Raw genomic sequence first — 18,059 nt, 5'->3', positions numbered from 1 at the left:
TCAGACACTCAATAATGCGCTTCGTGTGGGACCACACCGGGGTCGTGTCACTCTTCTGAGCCCTGACAGAGGGAGAACCTTCTCCTCCCCCCCATCATCCTCTTTTATTTGTTCTCAACCACTTGGTCTCAGCTTTTTCTACTTTTTGACCTTCCATTCTCATTCCCCTCCACTGGCAGCTCTAAATATGACCGCAAATCCAAAAGGAAGCAAAGGAAAATCAAGAGGACCTCTGCAATGACTCTACCTTTTCTAACTGACATCACATCTAATTAGGCCAGTGAAATTGCTACAGTCATACGTGGCTCGACGGAACTGCATTAAAAAAAAGTCCTGCGGTCTGCTGAACTAAAAATAAAACAATGCAGTTGAATGTGAAACTTTCATGTGGCACATGTTCTGCTGCACTTTCAGATCAATGATTGACGAGTGTTCTGAGGAGCTGTGAAACTACAAAACAAACCTCACACGCACTAAGTGTGAATCACCGTCTGGCCGTTTCAAGCAGCGATGCACTGACTGTGCTATAAAAGACACAAAGTTCACATCAAGTGATAAATGACTTCCAAAAATATAGCAGCCAGTAATGATTGGCAAAATTCAAGCACCATGTGAACTGCGTGTAGTTAGCATGTGGGAGCCATTACTGCAACATGTACCAAGGCTTTTTCTGTTTTACTGATTGCTTATGAGGTGCACTCTAGAAATCTATTTGCACTGCATTTAAAGCTCTTTCTTGAAAAGATGCACTAAAGAGTATTTTTAATCTAACAATTGATTCAGTTGCAGTGTATGGCTTTATCATTGCTAATGACTTCCTTCAGGAAGTTTAGACTTTGACAATAAAAAGCTCTAAGTCTATGTGCAGCTTCTTGCACAGCAAAATTGGGTAGCTGGCGCACAAAGGTGCAAAAGTAAAAAGAAGAGAAACCGATACACAACGAGGGGGGGGAATAAATAAATAAAAAAAATAAGCAATTTATATGAATACATATATGTGAGTGAAACTATTTACATGGTGTATGTGTAAGAAACATTAAAACAGAAACATTGTGGGTCTGTATACAAGGGCAGTTATATAATGTAATAGATAAATAAGGGTGGAAGGGCTATGGTCATTTAGGGTGGAGATGGTAGTTCTACTGGGACCAAAATATTGCACATGAGCCAAAAGAATTGCACAGAACATGAAAAGACTGAGATGTTGCACATAGATGATCAACAGCAGTGTCAGAGTGGATGTGTTGGGGAAGTCTTTACACACTCTTAGTTTGCATTAAGAGTTCTGACAGCCCACGGGAAGAAGCTGTTCTTTAATCTGTTGGTTTTGCACCTGATGCATCTGAACCTTTTTCCAGGGGCAGGATGTTGAAGAGGTGGTGGTTAGGATGGAGGTGGTCCTATATAATTGCTCTGGCTCTGGAGAGACATCTTGAGCTGGGAATAAAGTCCAGGGAGGGGAGTGGACAGCCGATCCCCTAAGTTTGCAAGTTTGACCACATGTCTTTTAAACATGCTTTACAAATAAAGCTAACTTGACTTGGATCAACTAAAGACCCTTCATGGAGCTTTTACAACAACCTGACAGAACAGCAGAAGAATCACAGGGCTCAAAACCCCCTCCACCATCACTGCTGTGCCCATTTACAGAGGGAGAACGCAGCCAACGAGGTAGATCAGACATCTGAATGCCTCCTGGGTGAGGTGTTTCAGACCAACCACATCCAACAAAGACCCTGGAGCACACTCAGGACACACTGGAGAGATTAAATCTTTCAGCTGGCTTGGGAATGCCTTCAGGTGCTCCCAGAAGAGCTAGATGAAGAAGCTGGATAGAGGGAGGTCAGGGCATCTGTGGGATCTGCTACCTCCATGACCTGGATCCAGATAAGAGGTAACAAATGAATGATTTTGGTTGATTTGGTCCTGAAGACCACAAGCAGGAAAAAGAAAGAAATCTGATAGATCACTTCTAGCAACTCAAAACTACTAAACTAATGACATTTTTTTAAAATCAGTGTTCATCTGATCGAGTTGAATTATGGGTAAAAAGGAATTTAAAAAAAACATTGCTCTCTTTTCGTACTATTCAAATCATTTTCAAAGTCTATGTAGAGAGAGGCTGACTTTATTACCACAATGAAACGATGCATAGATGGATGACAGCGAAATCCGAAAATAAATACATGAAAAAATGTGTTATACCACAACTTCCTGCAGAACATCGAGCCAACGCCTAAAATGCTAACACTGATATCATTTCTTGGTCACACACGAAGCTGAACTCGAATTATTGTAACAAAGGTAGACGGGCCTAAAGACAGTATCCTCCGTTTCTGAGCTCAGAGTGTACACAGTTTGTCGGTACACCCGACATTTAGCAGCATTACACAGAGACCACAATATCGCCGAGTCATACACCATCCTCTCATTTCACTGTAATCCAGGCCGCGAGGGTTTTAATCACTGCGCTCGTTGTATTTTGCCACACATGGAGACGACTCCCGTGCGCTCTGAAGGAGCAGTTCAGGTCCCAAAAATCTATTTCAAACTCCAACTCAGCTGTATTCACTTATAACTGTGTTTGTTTATTTAATTGTTGCAACACAAGCGTTCCCACAAGTCCTGAAAATAATATTCTTTTATTGGTATTCCACCCTGTTCATAACCTCTGCATTGTGTACTTTGTGCATTCACTTGCCCGAACTCAACCAAACGCCACCCACACATACAAACACTTTTGCTTGTGTCCACATTGCATCATTCATGTGACTTTGCACGAAGAGCTGTATCAACAAAAGTCAGGTACGCTGCGGCGACTTGAGCAGGGCACACATGACAGTTTGAGCTCTTGCATAATCGTCAGGGATCTTTTTGCTTTAAGGAAGACGAAATACTTAAATTACATGTCACACAATCTGGGCTGGGCGTCTATAATCAGCAGATCCAGGATAGTGGAATTCATGCTGCGATCACAGACTGACTTCATAGAATTTATTCCAGTGTACCATGACACAGGCGAGTCTTTTCTTTCCTACTCGTTCCTCAGCCTGTTTGTGATGGCCCGCGCAAGCTCGGCCTGAAGCCATCAGTTGCAACATGAGATCTGAGAGCCGGGGCTGGAGTTTTGGCTTCTCCCCAAGTCACAGAATGTACTTGAGCAAATTCCAGCAGCAAAATTAATACGGGCCAGAGTGGATTTATCTATCTGCGTCTCAGATTGCATGCATCTAGAGGAACAAGCCGTCTTCCCGCTGCTGTTTTCATTGTCTTTATCTATAAAATTCTTTTTATTCTTTTGCTGTGTGATCAAGAATAAATAAATAAATAAAAAAACAGCCCACTAAACTCCAGCAACTTGTTACAAAGCTAGAGCGTGTACTGCCTGCATGTTTAAGTTACTTTTATTTATACAGCTACAACGGCAGCCCACTGGATGGCAATGATGTTTGGTTGGTCAGTCGACCGCTTTGCGCCACACTGATTTATCTCAGCAACAGTTTGATGTACTGCCATAAAACTGCATCGTGGCATTCAGGCTCCCCACAAGTTGAAACCTGCTTACTTTTGCGATCATCCAGCAGGCTCTGTAATGCCACCATGAAAGTTTCACTTTAGTTTGTATATGAAGAACAATGACTGGATGGAAGGCCCTGCCAGAGATACTTTTAGTTTTCCTCACGCAACTCACTGTCCCCAGTCTAAAACAAAGACAAGTGTGAACTCTTGCACAGAAATTCATTGACATGAATCCTCATTTATTTTATACCAGTCAATTTGGCTCATTTGTTTACGATTAAACCCCCTGGAGGAACTTTAGTACAGCTTTGCTAGCAGTATGTAAACTAGCACTGTGAACAGGCTTTGCTAACACAAGTTAGTATTATTGGTACTAGCTATGCATGGACAATACTGGTTGTAATAATTTGACAAACTTGTTAGATGTCATATTTTGAACAATATAAATGCATAAAATTAAAAATATATTACATTAAAATAAATATGGATTGTAACATTCACAATGAAATATATAGAAGACTATAGTTGACTAAATGATGGTCATTATAGTCGCTTACTTTGATCGCTTGATCAACAACCAGCAGCCGCTCAGCTGCACAGGGAAGATTAAAAATTTGTTCAGACCATTAAAATACATAACAAACCTAAATGTCTACAATATAAACAAAAGTAAAAATGCGCACACTAAACATCAACAAACTAAACACATCGTGTCCAACTGAACTGCCACATGTGCAAATATATATACTGTTGGATTTGTATAAAATATTTGTATACACCACACAGACGCTACTGTCAGTGCCCTCAGCAGTGTTTATGCAAAGTTTTATCAAGATTCGTCCACTTGTCCCGGAGGAGAAAGGGAACATACAAACCTACATGATCATTAGCGTATGGTGAACATGCGAAAGCTTTTCGATATGATTTCAATGTCTACAATCTACATGTGCCTGTGAGCTTATGTGCCCCCTCCTTAAACTCAACACTCTGGTAATTAAAATGCACATGACTGTAAAAGCAGGGATGGTTTTGCAGGTGGTGGCCACAGACCACTGCTGTCACCTTCACTGATTTTTCTCTAGCTCAGACACGGCCTACCAGGAGGACTTGCAGCTGACTCAGGATCCGCTGGAGAGGTTTTCACTCTCGGCTGAGTTGGAAACACAGGTAAGCGCCACAAAACGGCTGGAGGTTGTTTTTTGTTTGTTTGTTTTTTAAGATTTATCCTCTGAGAAATACGACTGTCTGTAGAATACAATGTTCTGATCAATGCTGTTGATCATATCCATTTAAATGAATAGAAAGTAGAGCTTGGGGGAGGTTAAATGCATATTGTTGAGTACTCTCTACAATGTACGCATGTCTCTCAGCTCTCTCCCCCTTTAACCCCACAGCCTGCTGATAACAATGCACATGGCTGGTTACATCATCAGTATTGATAAATCTTTCCAAAATGGATTATGATCCAGCCAGCCTCCACTCTACAATCTCTCTGTTGCAGACTACAGCAATAATATATTTAAATAACCTGGCAATCTATTAGATTATATTTTCAAAAGAAGCGATAGCGGATGGATGAATGCTAAAGGTGAAATCCCAATAGCCACTAGAGAAACTGATGATCTCCAATGAGAATTTGGTTTTCTCTTATATCGACTTCTTTCAGAGGCTACACAAAAACATCTGCATTTTTTCTCCTTTGTTAAACAAGCTAGTGAAAATAATTAAATGTGTCCCTGTAAAGCGGTGAGATGCTAAGAATGCTGAGGCTAAGCAGGATTTAGAGGTTCAAGGTCAACTAATTATTTATGATACTGCAGCCATGAAGACGTTTTCAGAAATCTTTAAAGTTGAAGCATATGAAGGTTTTTGACCTGTAGCTGCACCAGCACATTTTCCCAGCACTATTCCCAAACACCATTTTTCCCACCAATTCCTTCCTCTAATTAATGTTTTTGCTTATTAATCAGGCTGTGGTTGCTGATCCATCTGCACCATTAATCATGAATGAAAAGACCAATGGGGACTTATTTCTCTGAGGCTCGCTCATCTGATTATTCCAGAAGCTCATAATATGTAAATGATAACATGCAGTTTTACTTTGAAATACACGATGAATGCAGATCAGTGTTCTTTGCATATTTATATTTGTTTAGATTTCTCAGTGCGCCACACTTCATTAATCGTCTGACTCTCTGCATGTTGCGTAACAGAGGACCTATTTGAAGAGCCCTGGCACACACACAGAAAGATGCTGCCCCCTTTTGGAATTGCATTACTTACCGTGATCAAGTGTAAACTTCCTGTATGTACATTTGATTCCAGTTAAACCAGCAAATAACCACAACTAACTGAAATGTGCACATTTCATCATTCAGAATATAAAATGGCATTCAGAAAAAAAAATATTGCTGTATTATATTTTGTCATGAATTTAGGTTGCACAACTACAAACTATTAAAGGGCTGCACATCTCATCCATAAACACAGTAACATTGTGTTGTGGCTTTAAGCATATTTATGGTAAATTCTTGTTTTTTCCTGATATATCTTTAACTACATTTTCAATTCAGGCTAACAAAAAAACAAAACTGCAAAACAGTAACTCATAATTCCATTTTATTTTCAGTATTACGCAACATTAGAAGTATAAATATCTGTTTTAATATACAACATGTATGACATCCATAGAGCTTTCCTTGGGCAAAATACAAAACTCAAAACACTTTTATTGCACATATTCTAAAAGACAAACCAACATAAGCAAGTTCATCTAATACTAGTTTTGCACAGAGGAGGAAATAAAAGGAAATCTGAAAAGACGAGAAGAGAGTAGAACGTGACGTGAAGAGACATCGATTACTGCACAAACAAATCATGGTGGCGAGGAGGCAAACCTCGCACGACTAGAAACATTATCTGTAACACAGGACGCAGATTTGGCAAATCAACAATATACAAAATATACATCCATGACGCTTTGTAAACAAACACTGAATGTGCTTTAAAGATTTAAATGTGTGTCGTCACAGGAAAGGAAAACGTGAGTGTTGGGGGAATGAAAAAAAAAAACCCTAAAGTGAGGGATTCATAAACCGCTCTGCTGCACTCACCCTTTGAACTTAACATTGGTAAAGATTAAGGTGCATTTATTACTATCTCACGATACATTAGCAATACTTTTACAATATCCAATGCAGCTGAACATTAGATTCTTTTAACATTAAAATCTCTGCTGTCAATCTTGGTTTTCACTTTCACTCTTAGACACATACTGTGTGGAACATTTAGATTTAGACCGTGACCTCCGGACAACACGGTGGATCTGGTTTTATACAGCCAGCACAACAGAGCTAATGATGCTAATACTAGTGTCCTAGGCTACTTTGTGGTTTTCATTTAGGGTTTGCAATTTAAAGGCATCTACCATATAGAAAAGTGTGTAAATGGTAGCAAGTGTATGCGGATATACAACAGCCTATATGCGTAGTACCACGGTATTAGCACGCCAACATGAAATTCACATTCATAGCTGAAAAGTTTGTGGTCACTTAGAGTTGATGGGAGCAGTTAAACGTGACATTGTGATCAACTGAATCATCTAAGGGAATATTTGCATATGCATCCAGAAACACGTTTTAGGAAGCTATGGCACATTGTGTAATTAGAGCAGATCATTATCACTTTGAAAGAGCGACCGAATCTAAACAGCTGGTTAAAGGAGCAATACTTTTAGCGAGCTGATTGTCTGGAGCGTCGGCGTGGGGAGGTTTGACTAACGAATTTTCCTCTGAAATCGATGTTGATCCATTTCGTGAGGCAACACAAGATTTCATACAAACTGTGTGTACGACTCATCACAGAACAGCGCAAAGTGGCTCTAATGGCAATCGAAAAAGAAGAAGAAGTGCGTTTACAGCTGAATGAAAGGACTCGAGAAACAGAGTCCAGCTTCATTAAATGATACCTGTAACAGCAAACTGTGCAGCACTTTTCCCCCCCTTTCTTAGAACGACAGTAACGTGACATGTTTCACAGGAAAGTTCTTTTAATCTTTAGACTCAAATCAAACCCACAGCATTTATACTCCAAACATCATTCTAAAGTATTGCTTCTTAGATTGGTGAAACAATTTTTCAGGTTTGCCAACAGATCAGATAGTGTTTGAACAAGACAAAATTATACAAGGTCAGACAGTAATGAGCAGATATGCCATTAATGTTTGTTTAAAAAAAAGAAAAGAAAAAAAATCCAGCTCAAAGTGACCTCAAACTTTCAAGCAGACATGAACTATGTTATGCAAAGCCATCATAAAATCTTCGCCCGGGTGGAGCTTCTTTATGAAGCATCCAAAACACCAAAACCCTGACAGCAAAGCACTTTAACATGAACCGCTTCAGATCGTGTTTTACTCGCACAAGTGACCTTAACGATAGCGTGGACGTAACCCAGAGACGAGGCCCACGGCTTCTAGAAATCTACTGCTGTGATTACTATGCAGAACTGCTGGTTCATCTTCCTCAAACACAATGTCCCGTATTTTACAATCTTCAGAGCTTAATCAGCCAGTGAACACATCATCAACAAAGACATTCTTGGAGAAACGCTGACAGCCCTCACAGTTTTGTTATATAATGCTACATTTTTTTTTTCTGTTTTTAGAAATAGCCCCTCATGCCCTCTCCTCTCTTCAAGTTCATTTTGGAACATGTGAAAACATGTTGAAAGTCACACAGAAGAGGAAACGTTTGATGAGACACACTGCTGTAGCTTACTTTAGACCACACAAGCAGAACATGATACTCTTAATACTTAGCATACAAACATGACACTGCAAAATCTATACATATAATACAAACGACAATCATGTAAGCCCATGTATCCCTGTTTTACAATGGTATCTTATTTACACTATATTGCATAAAAATCAAAAATATATGTACAAGATGCCAGAGGAATGTGAATAAACACCACATCTTGCTTAAATAAAAAAAAAAAAAAGCAAGTCTGATTTCCCATATATCTAAGGCCCCTTCACTAATTTATGATTTTTAGAATCCTATCGTGATCCTATAGTTACTTTGTTTCAGGTTTTAGGTGAAAAGCACGAGATATAGTGCGTTTCTTTTGTGTACCACTGTACGAAACCCAACATTAAAACAATCTGATCATACTGAACGTTAATAACACAACTGCTCGACAACATTGTGTGGTCTACTGCATTAAAAGACTTCAGATCCTCCGAGTCTAGAAGAAAGAGTGCAATTCAAAACTGCTTATGGCACAGACTCTCGTACATCACGGCCTTTACAGGTGTCCTCCCCGTTGCCCCTTAAACACACTGATTGCACGAAGTGTTCTGCAACGAACAGAAAGAAATCCTCCAAACATTCGATTGACATGAAAGTAAAACTTCAGAAAGGATCGGCAAATGATCGCCTACATTCAAACCTAGAAACATCAACATGTTGTTATGAATAATCTTATTAAACACACACACACGCACACACACACACACGCAGACTTTCCCTCTCTATCAGCTTGTAACAGCTTGCCTGGTCCTCAAATAAACAAAAAAAGAAGGCATGATGATGATTGCACAAATCAATCCCAACTTTTTACTTTATCTGGATTATTTGAAGCAGTCACGTTTTTCTTTTGTTTTTTGAAATCATCACTTTCCTCTTTACTTTTTGTTACTGGAGCTACGCGGTGACTCCTTCAGCTGCTTGCACCTGCTCGTGTCTCTGTCTAAACTGTCTTTAGCTGCAGATGGAGAAGCCCTGGAAGTGTCTCTCTTAGTGTTTTTCTGTGCAGGCGTGACTTCTTGAGCGGTTTCCTTTTTCTTTCTTTCACCCTGCTCCTTCCGGAGAGATGATGCCGGTTTGTCTGGGGTGGTGGTTCTGGTGTCCGGGGGCTTGTGACTGTCCGGTTTGACCACTTCAGACTTGGGAGCATCCTTGGATATCTTGACTGCAGGCTCACAACTGAAGCCTTTGCCTGAGGTGTCTGCGCTGCTCGGTGGTTCTGTTTTCGCTGGAAGTTTAGGCAGCACAGCTGGTGGGTCGGGCTGAGAGGACACATCTGATGGCGGCAGAGGCTCCTTCCTGAGCTGCTGAGATGTAGTGAGAGGCAGGGCGCATTCTTTTGTTTTGGGGTCACGGGGGTCTTTAATAACTGTGGGGTGGTTTTTAGGTGAAGTGTCTTTAGGTTTGGAATCAAGAGTTTGTTTAATTGCTGGAGCTGCAGCAGGCTTCAGAGCTGATGATGTTTTAGGAGGGAGAGATTTCAGCTTAGAGTTTGGGACGTCTTTGACAGCAGCAGAACATTTGGGCTGTATTTCTCGCTGCCTCGTGTCAGCATGAGTGGGCAAGGGCTTCGCTTGCACAGAGTCTTCACTCTTTGCGCCATCGCCGGCGGATACCGGCGAGGCTTCTTTCCGTTTAGCGTCGTGGGTTGCTTGAACGTGTGAAGTCGAGGGGGCAGACTCCTTAGGCAAATCCTTCTCTTTTGAACTTGGACTTCCTTTGACAGCTGGGACGGGAGGAGCTGCGCTCTCTTGTGTTTTTGCTTCCTTCTCTCTCTTCACAGACGTGGGCAGCGTGGGCTGTGGGTCAGGCCTCGACTTGCTTTTGGGACTCGAAACAGTTTCACTTGTAGCTGTCGAACCTGAACTTTTGAGCTTTGCTGAAGGGACCACAGTGTTTTCTTTAACACTGACAACAGACGTGCAAAGTTGTGCATCGGACGATCTGTGTTGTGCTTTTTCAGTCGGACACATCTGTGATGGCTGCTCTGAATCTTTCACAGCCGCTGTATTCTTCGTCTTTGGTGATACGTTAACGTCTTTCTTCTGCAGCGACATGCCACTGTCCTGTACTGCAGCAGCAGACACAGTGTTATGCTTTTTGTTCAGTGTGGCATCTGTAATAATATTCAGTGAAGTGGCCTTGTTTATCGTACAAACTTCTTTCTTCTGCTCCACTTTTGCAGCTGTGGAACTTGCACTGTTTTCCGTCTTGGAGCCCGAGCTGCCTGCATCTCCAACCAGCTTCACAGATGAGCTGACAGATGTTTCACTGTGCTCTGATTTACTATCAGGTAATGCTCCAAACGCTGATGCCGAGACAGAAACTCCTGGTTCTGTATTTGAGGAACAAATGTTTGGCACATTCGCTGGAACATGTACCGATGCAGAGTTGGTCTGCACATTCGCCTCAGAAGCGGGTCGTGAGGTTGTGTCTGAGCTCTGTGCTGCAGTTTTTCTCTTCTCACAGCTCTGAAGTTGACCTGTATCCAAAACTGAGTCTGCACTCTGCTTCAGTGGCCCAGTCAGAGGTTTACTAACAGCTCGAGCCTCCAGTGTTGTAAATGGAGGGGAAGTTTTTAAGTCTACCAAAGAGACTGCTGTCTTGGAGCTGTCAGTATTTTGTGATGTAGTGTCTGGTATCTCTTCCTGCTGCTCCACCTCATCCTCCTGATCTTCGTTGCTCACTTCCCGTATGGAGGGTGTTTTTCCACAGGAGGAGAAGTGGGAGCTGTGTCGAGGGCCTCTGTGCTCATGGCTGGCTTTCATACCGGTCCTTCCTTCTTGTTTAACACTAAAAGTTGAGGGATCTGCTTTGCTGTTTGAGGCCTTCAATGACTCGCCTTGTCTATCCTGTGTTTTCTCACCACTTGCATTGACTTTCATTTCTGTTGCTGAATTATTTGATTGCTCCTTGGAGACAACAATGCTGTTTACAGAAGAAACGGCTTCAGGGCTTAGAGAACAAGTTAGGGGACTCTTCATCTTGTCTGTGGTTTTTGTTTGGGGGATGGTTATTTGCCTTTCAGTAGGGCTCTGAAGTCGTATTGGTGGGTTTACAGAAACTGTGTCACTTGTGTTCTCTGCCATCTTGGACAAACAAGTTTCTGTTTTAGAAACTCTGGGTCCAGAGAGCAGACCAATGTCCAGGGTGCCCTCAAGAGGCTTTAGAGAAGAGACGTGGCGTCCTTCAAGTTTATATTCAGATGATGTTTTTCTAAGCGGAGACTCTGCAGAAGAGATAAGATGGAGTTTCTCCACAGCGCTCTCTCCTCTGCCAGAGAAAAGCTTAGGGGCCAGACCTTCAGGGCTCGAGTGGACGCTTCCCAGTCCGGCCTTCATGTGGTCGTGAGGCATGGCCGTGTCCAGCTGAAGGCTCTTCGATCTCGTAGAACCAAAGTGGAGGTTCTCATGGAGGGTCGAAGTCAACCGACACATGCAGTCTTCTCGTTCTTCGAATGACAACCTCTTCCTGGTGAACTCGATACTGGGAGCTTTGAAGTCCAGTCTGTCTGGCTTCATGCCGTCTTTACCCTGTCGAGAGTGCTGCCATTCTGGGTGACCAGAACACAGAGCCGATCGCAGCGCTCCATCACTTTCACTGCTGCCACCAGAAGGCTCAGCGATGCCTTCACTGACACGTGTGCTCAGCTTTTTATACAGAACGTCTTTAAGAGTTGAACTAGCAGCTTTAGCCTCCAGCGTTCCAGACTCCGGGCTGCTCTGCACTTTGTTTTGGCTTCGGACCAGAAAGCCTTCGTCCCCATCATAAGCACACGGTGCCGATGAATCGGACTCATGCAGAGCATCTTGCTTCTGTAGAGACTCCCTCCTCTCTGACCACTCCTGTCGTTTCACAACCATCTTGGACTTCAGTTTTTCCTTGTCGAGCTCTTCTATAGACTCCTGCCGGCCCATCTTACGGCTGATTGGCCTTTTTAGGCAGCCCTGCTCGACAGGCCGTAAACGAGTGATTGTCAGTGGCTCACAGGCTGCTTCATCCACACTCTGCAGGCCGGTGAAATCGCGCTCTCCTGTCCTCACGTCCTCGTCCTGCACCTCTTCTTGGGTCACTTCTAAGCTGCGTTTTCTTGGGCACAGGTGCTTCTTTTCCCCTGTGTAAGAAGGAGACAGCTTTTCTTCAGACTGAACACGCTTTAGGAGAGGTGAGCGAGGCGGTTCAGCACTCTTGGGGCGGACAATGTGTCTCACAATTGTGGGTGGGGAATGAATCTTGGCTGGAAAACCCTGGGTTGTTTTGGAAATGGCGACAGAGTGTCCACTGAGAAGGGGAGGGGGTGAGCGCTGGGGAGATGTTGGCTGGGGGGTAGGTGAAGGCGTGCGAGCCAGTGGAGAGAGGGGAATGCTACCGGCAGACTTGCGTCGACCCTGACGAAGCCTCTGACCTGGCAGTTTGGGGCCGAGGCCATGCAGGGTGCTGGGCCGAATGTGGCCTGAGCCAGCAGGGGAGTTGGGAGCACTGGAGCTGGGAGAGCTGCTCTGGGATGAGTTGCCACCTGAAATATATAAGCACAAAACACCCAAAGGATATTAGAGGATAAACATTAAGTAACATTCAAGCTGTTATCAAAAATGAGTTCAAATCTCCACCTGACTGGGTGAAATCTGGTGCAGGGCGGAAGGCGGCAGTAGGGGAACGAGGGGAGAGACTGTGGGTAGGGGAGCCGGGGAGACTCTCACCAGATGACAGCGAGTGGTTCAGGGAGGAAAAGCTGCGACTCGTATGCAGAAGAGGAGAAGGCTGCATGGCAAAGCGTCTGAAAAGGGAGCGGCGCCTGTGAAAAGAAAAGTGAGATGACGAAGTGTTAAATTCACAGTTTACAATGGACACCACAGGCTGCTGCTTTCTTACTATTTACATGTGTAACTGCTCTGCACAGTGCCAGGTACTCTTAACTGTTAAAGATGGAAAACAACCCACTGAATCTGTAGGATCGTTAGATTTTCAATGATTCCCTCAGTGTCATCTGTCTGCCCTCTAGAGGCCTACAGGAAATAGAGTAATGACTGCACACAGGAAATTGGATCACTCACCTCTTTTCTGAAGAACGATTAGGCTGCAGAAACAAAACTGCAGTTCCCACGCTTACAGAAACAAGTATCAGGGCAGGAATACGACCTTGTGGTCTTCAATAACTTATCAGGATATGCAGAACCTAGTGAAGCTGAACTATAACTGAGCTAGTGCTTGTAACTTACTTACGAAATTCCACATTGTGTGTGGATGGTTAGCTTTTTAAAAATGTACCAAATTGTCTTAGAGGAGGAAATGCAGCAGTTTAAATAAAACTCAGCAACTCAGATTTATTGAAACCTCCCTAACCAAAACAAAAAATCATTTAATAATGGGCCATAATGTTCCATCGAAGCACAGCAGCTGGTTGTCTCAGTCTCCCTTAAATAAAGGGGGTTAAGAAACAAATGATCCAAAGGTAATTTAAGGACTTATTTGTACCTTTCTGGGGTCTTCTCCTTCTTGGGCTTTTTGCCACATCGGACCATCTTGCTCCTGTAGCTGTTCCTTCTGGCAGGACCAGTTTTTATTGAAGTATTTTCAAAGGGGGTTGTAGAGATGGCCACTTTGCTGCCACTCTGAAAAAGAAAAAGAAAAACACTTGATGTTGGGAAGAGGATAGATTTTTTTTTTTTAAAAATCAGAACAAACATTTATATCTATATTAGTGGAATTTACCTAAACCCTTTTATGATTTAAATATCTTCCAACTAAAACGACTGTAGTCGCGCTCCAGTAAATCATTAGAGCTGAATTTTCTGCACTCACTTTTAAAAAAATGGAAACAACATCAATTTCAGTAGCACTTACTCCTCAACCTAAATAGATTATTCAGTTTATTCTAATTGAAATTACATCAAACGCAATGAATATCAGAACTATTAAATATTTTAACAGTAGCTGTTTAGAGATGAACACACATTGTGCGTTACCTTGAGCAGGAGCTCCACCACTTCGGTATGGACAAGACCGTGAACCGGTTCTCCGTTCACATGAGTAATGAGGTCTCCAGCTTTGAGTCCTGCTTTATGTGCAGGCCCACCATCTTCTACGTTCTGATCAACATAAAAAGGTATTGATTCATTATCATCCTTTTGTGTTAAAAGCATTTGAATCATTTAAAACTGCTTTTAAAGCTGTGTTTTAGAACATTTTGTTCAGACAAAAGAGAAAAATGCTGTTGCACGCATCGTTTTCAGTGGCCAGCAGAGGGCGACACCTGTAGTTATCAAGAGACTTTCAATTGCATCAAGTTAAAACATAAGCACACAAACTTCACAGTTCCCTGACTTCTGGTTGCATCTGTAAATTATTTTCACCGCTGTTTATTAAAATTTGGAATAAAAGCAAGTCTATGTGATGCCTTCAGTTTTAACTGCTGGGGGAAAAAAATCCCATTAATGGACTAATATTATGTTAGGATGGTGCAGTTTTTAATTTTCATAATAAATAATTTATTACAAACAAACAAAACAAAATCATACATCTGCTATCATAGTCCTGTGGTCATTCAACAGGGTTTGTTTAAAGAAAAAATGCTTAAAGGCCTTACCCAGACCATGTGATAGACTGTGTAGATGTCACTGTCACAAGCGTACACCCGGATTGCCCTCAGCGTGAAACCAAACTTCTTCCCAGAACTGTGGATCACGACGGGCTGCCGTGGGTTAGAGGGACAGAGGGAGGAGTCTCGGCTCGGAGAGGAGTCTCTTGAGGAAGGGTCTGAGGAGAGGGAGTAAGGAGAAAGGGGACTGGCCAGCGGTGATGCTCCAAAGATATCTGGAAAAATAAGAGTTGACCAACGTCTGAGTTCTTAAATTTTTTCCAAAATCAATCAGAGTATAACGTGCCCTGAAGTCATCACCGAGGTATTGCCGTAAAAGCTTTTGAGCCAGGATTGATTCTGCTGCAGCTGTGGGTGAAACTAATACGATTTTCTCTCCCTGCAGTGAAGACCCTCGCTCTGACCATGCCTGATTATTTTCCTTGTTAGCAGCTTGTGCTCAGGTTTTTGCTCACAGCCTCTTTTTAACATGGAACTTGAGGCATGCCGGGCCAATTATGACAGCTTCACAGTGAACTTTCATCTTTTTCAGATTATTTTTAAAGTCCATTGCTTTTACTGTTATCCTTAACATGTTATTGCTCCCACATGCGTCAACAATGTAGCTTACAAAATTTTGAGGCAACATCAGCATGGTAATGTGTGTGTGTTTTGTTTTTTTGTTTTGTTTTTAACTTACCTCCAGGGATCATAAGGGAAAGGGCACCAGTTGACACAGACTTTGGGACTTTTGGCACGGCTCCGCTCTTCTCTACAGCACTCTCAGGTCGCAGAGAGGTCGACGGAGGTCCGTGGTCAGCAGAGGTGTGACTGGTGCTGTCAGGGCTCTCCACACCCTCTCCCCTGGGTGTCAGCTGGTCCAAATGTTCTGAGAAACTCCCTTTTTTTATGGATGGAATGAAGCAAACAGTTATTCTTCCCATAGAAATAACATGAATTAATAATAAATAATGAATAAAAGTGCAAATTATACATTTAGGCCAACTGCACATCAATTACTTTTTTTTGGTCAAACGTCTGCACTTAGAGCCTGAATTCTTTCTAATGGCCAGCAGGGGGCAACTGACGTGGTTGAAAAACAATCAGTTGCACTGAGCTCAATTTAACACAGCACAATGTTCCCAATAAAACAAGCAAGAACATTCAATCATATGTTTTTGTTGTTTCCAGAGAACTGCACCTTAATGATGTTACAAAGTACAAACCAAGCACATGTACAGAAAGGTGTGTAATTCTAAAGACTGCGGCTCGTACCAGAGAGCGTTGCCCCGCTGTGCGTGCTGCCCGGAGTGGCAGCTTCAGGCTCGTCCTGTGGAAACTCCCCGATGGAGAACGAGGCTTTGCTGGGATCGCCGATGCCTGATGTCTCATCCCCTTCGCTTTCAGCTGAGATGGCAAACTTTGGTAGCAAACTGGGGCGAGGACCCTGATTCATACTGTCTGTGTCTGTCGAGGACAGCGAGGGTCTGGATAAAACAACAGATTTGCGTTAGATGAGTTTTGTAACTGTCAAATGACTAAAAAATATTTTGAGTCTTCATGAGAGAGCAAAAGCTTGTAAAGGTGATGAACACCCTAGACTTCTCAGAATGAGGGACAGCAGGAACAGTATGATTCAATTTATAAAGTGTTATTTTTACACCACTGCCATTACTGAGTTGAGCTTAACAAGGTTGATCCTCTTTAACTTGGAATGGATTTTTACATAAATATCAGATGCAATCAAGAAGCTCCTGGAATGCACCTAAAATGTGTGTCAAACACTTCACCTGATCACTGAAAATTCAGCAACCTAATCACTTGCACTGTGCAAGTTTGCCACTGCCCTCAAATTTGCACATGAAGCAAACATCAACTTTTTCTTTAAACTGAGCCAAATTTAGCGCGCAAGACCAAAGCTGCTGATCATAGCTGCGTCTTCAGCTACAGATTTTTAACATGTTTCAACCCCGAATATGCAGAAAGTGCTGAATTTATCCCCAAGGCTGAGACAGTCAAGTTTTACTTCAACTTTGCGAAGAAAATGAAGCTGGATGAGCCAATAGACTTGCCTGCTTGCTACTTTATCAGCTTCCTAAAACGCAAACACTGTTTTTTTGACATGCTGAAGATTCTGCATGGGGACCAGTGCAAGCTTACATTAAAGGAATTCTACATATATCTAAAAAGAGTCCAGACGTGCAAGAGAAGATGATCTGGAATGGGAGACAAGTTAAACAAGGTAAGTTTTTTTTAGTCTCCGTCTTTATCACATCTTGTAGTTTGGTACTTAAATACTTCAACCACTTCCACTGCAGTTTTTCTATGTTCTACAAACTGCAGCCACCTCACCTCAAACCAAAAAACCATGACAATTGCGTTACAATCCTTCCAGTATGTGTTTAGTATGCCAGCACAATCATCATCCAATGAACTGCTCACTTAATGTGTGCTCAGTCTACATAATGGTCAGGTGTAGCAATTAATGAACTCTGGTAATCGTTTTTGATTTAGAGATGGAGGTGTTCATACGCTTCAGCGAAGTCTGGCGTCCAGCTGAGAGAGTCCACAGTCAGCGGGCTCTCGGTCTTCTTCTCCTCAGTCTCTCCCTTCTCCTCCAGATGCCCACGGGACAAATCCAGACTGCTGTAAACCTGATAGCCACACAGCGACAATGACTCACTTTGTTACATGTAAGCTACAAAATGTGAACAGAGGTTTAAAAATAAAAGAGCCAAAAAGGTTTAGAAAGAAAATCTATCACATTCGGTACAGATACTGGGTAACCTCGTGACCTTTATTTTATATTTGTCTGTGCTATGCAGACTTCATTGTGTCCAACAAGCATCGAGAAGGTTCAGTATAGCTGAACGCTTCCTCTGAGACACCCTGCTGCTTTCTGAGACACACTGTAATGCTTTGTTTTGATGTGAGGAGAGCACACTGCAATGCAGCACAGCAATGACTCCCAGCTTGTCTGTATTGTGTACTGTGTCACACATTACTACCAAGAAAAATAAATCTCATTTGCAAGTGTAAAATGTATGCAAAGCTGAAATCTACGTTTGACACTATGGAGATAAAGGAAGAGCAGGAGGGAGGCTGTGTTTTCAAGACACACATTTCCATATGAAATGGCAGCCGCTCGTGTTTTT

The 18,059-nt window shown here is 42.4% G+C and overlaps 1 protein-coding gene and 1 long non-coding RNA gene across 15 annotated transcripts in view; one reads left to right on the top strand and one right to left on the bottom strand.

Moving 5' to 3' along the window:
* Positions 1-1,447: 1,447 nt before the first annotated feature.
* Positions 1,448-17,494, top strand: LOC111501566 (uncharacterized). Its single transcript, XR_002721554.2, has 4 exons — positions 1,448-1,894; positions 4,602-4,686; positions 15,611-17,146; positions 17,419-17,494. It is a non-coding gene; the product is annotated as an uncharacterized LOC111501566 (long non-coding RNA).
* Positions 6,122-18,059, bottom strand: part of mast4 (microtubule associated serine/threonine kinase family member 4) — a 97,745-nt gene continuing 85,807 nt past the window's right edge. For 13 of the 14 annotated variants that reach the window (XM_023155194.3, XM_012918776.5, XM_076886720.1 and 10 more), the window contains 8 exons: positions 17,437-17,558; positions 16,180-16,391; positions 15,605-15,805; positions 14,914-15,140; positions 14,294-14,416; positions 13,803-13,939; positions 12,938-13,122; positions 6,122-12,843 (listed from right to left, as the gene is read on the bottom strand). In XM_023155194.3, the coding sequence (XP_023010962.2) occupies positions 9,206-12,843; positions 12,938-13,122; positions 13,803-13,939; positions 14,294-14,416; positions 14,914-15,140; positions 15,605-15,805; positions 16,180-16,391; positions 17,437-17,558 (4,845 nt within the window). In that variant the 3' untranslated portion in view covers positions 6,122-9,205. The remainder of the gene's footprint in view (positions 12,844-12,937; positions 13,123-13,802; positions 13,940-14,293; positions 14,417-14,913; positions 15,141-15,604; positions 15,806-16,179; positions 16,392-17,436; positions 17,559-18,059) is intronic. The other variant, XM_012918777.5, reaches the window with a different exon arrangement.

Source organism: Maylandia zebra, linkage group LG7, assembly GCF_041146795.1.
Source record: "Maylandia zebra isolate NMK-2024a linkage group LG7, Mzebra_GT3a, whole genome shotgun sequence".
Classification (NCBI taxonomy): domain Eukaryota; kingdom Metazoa; phylum Chordata; class Actinopteri; order Cichliformes; family Cichlidae; genus Maylandia; species Maylandia zebra.
Note: the sequence above shows the minus strand (reverse complement) of the source record. Positions and strands in the feature narration are given on the sequence as shown.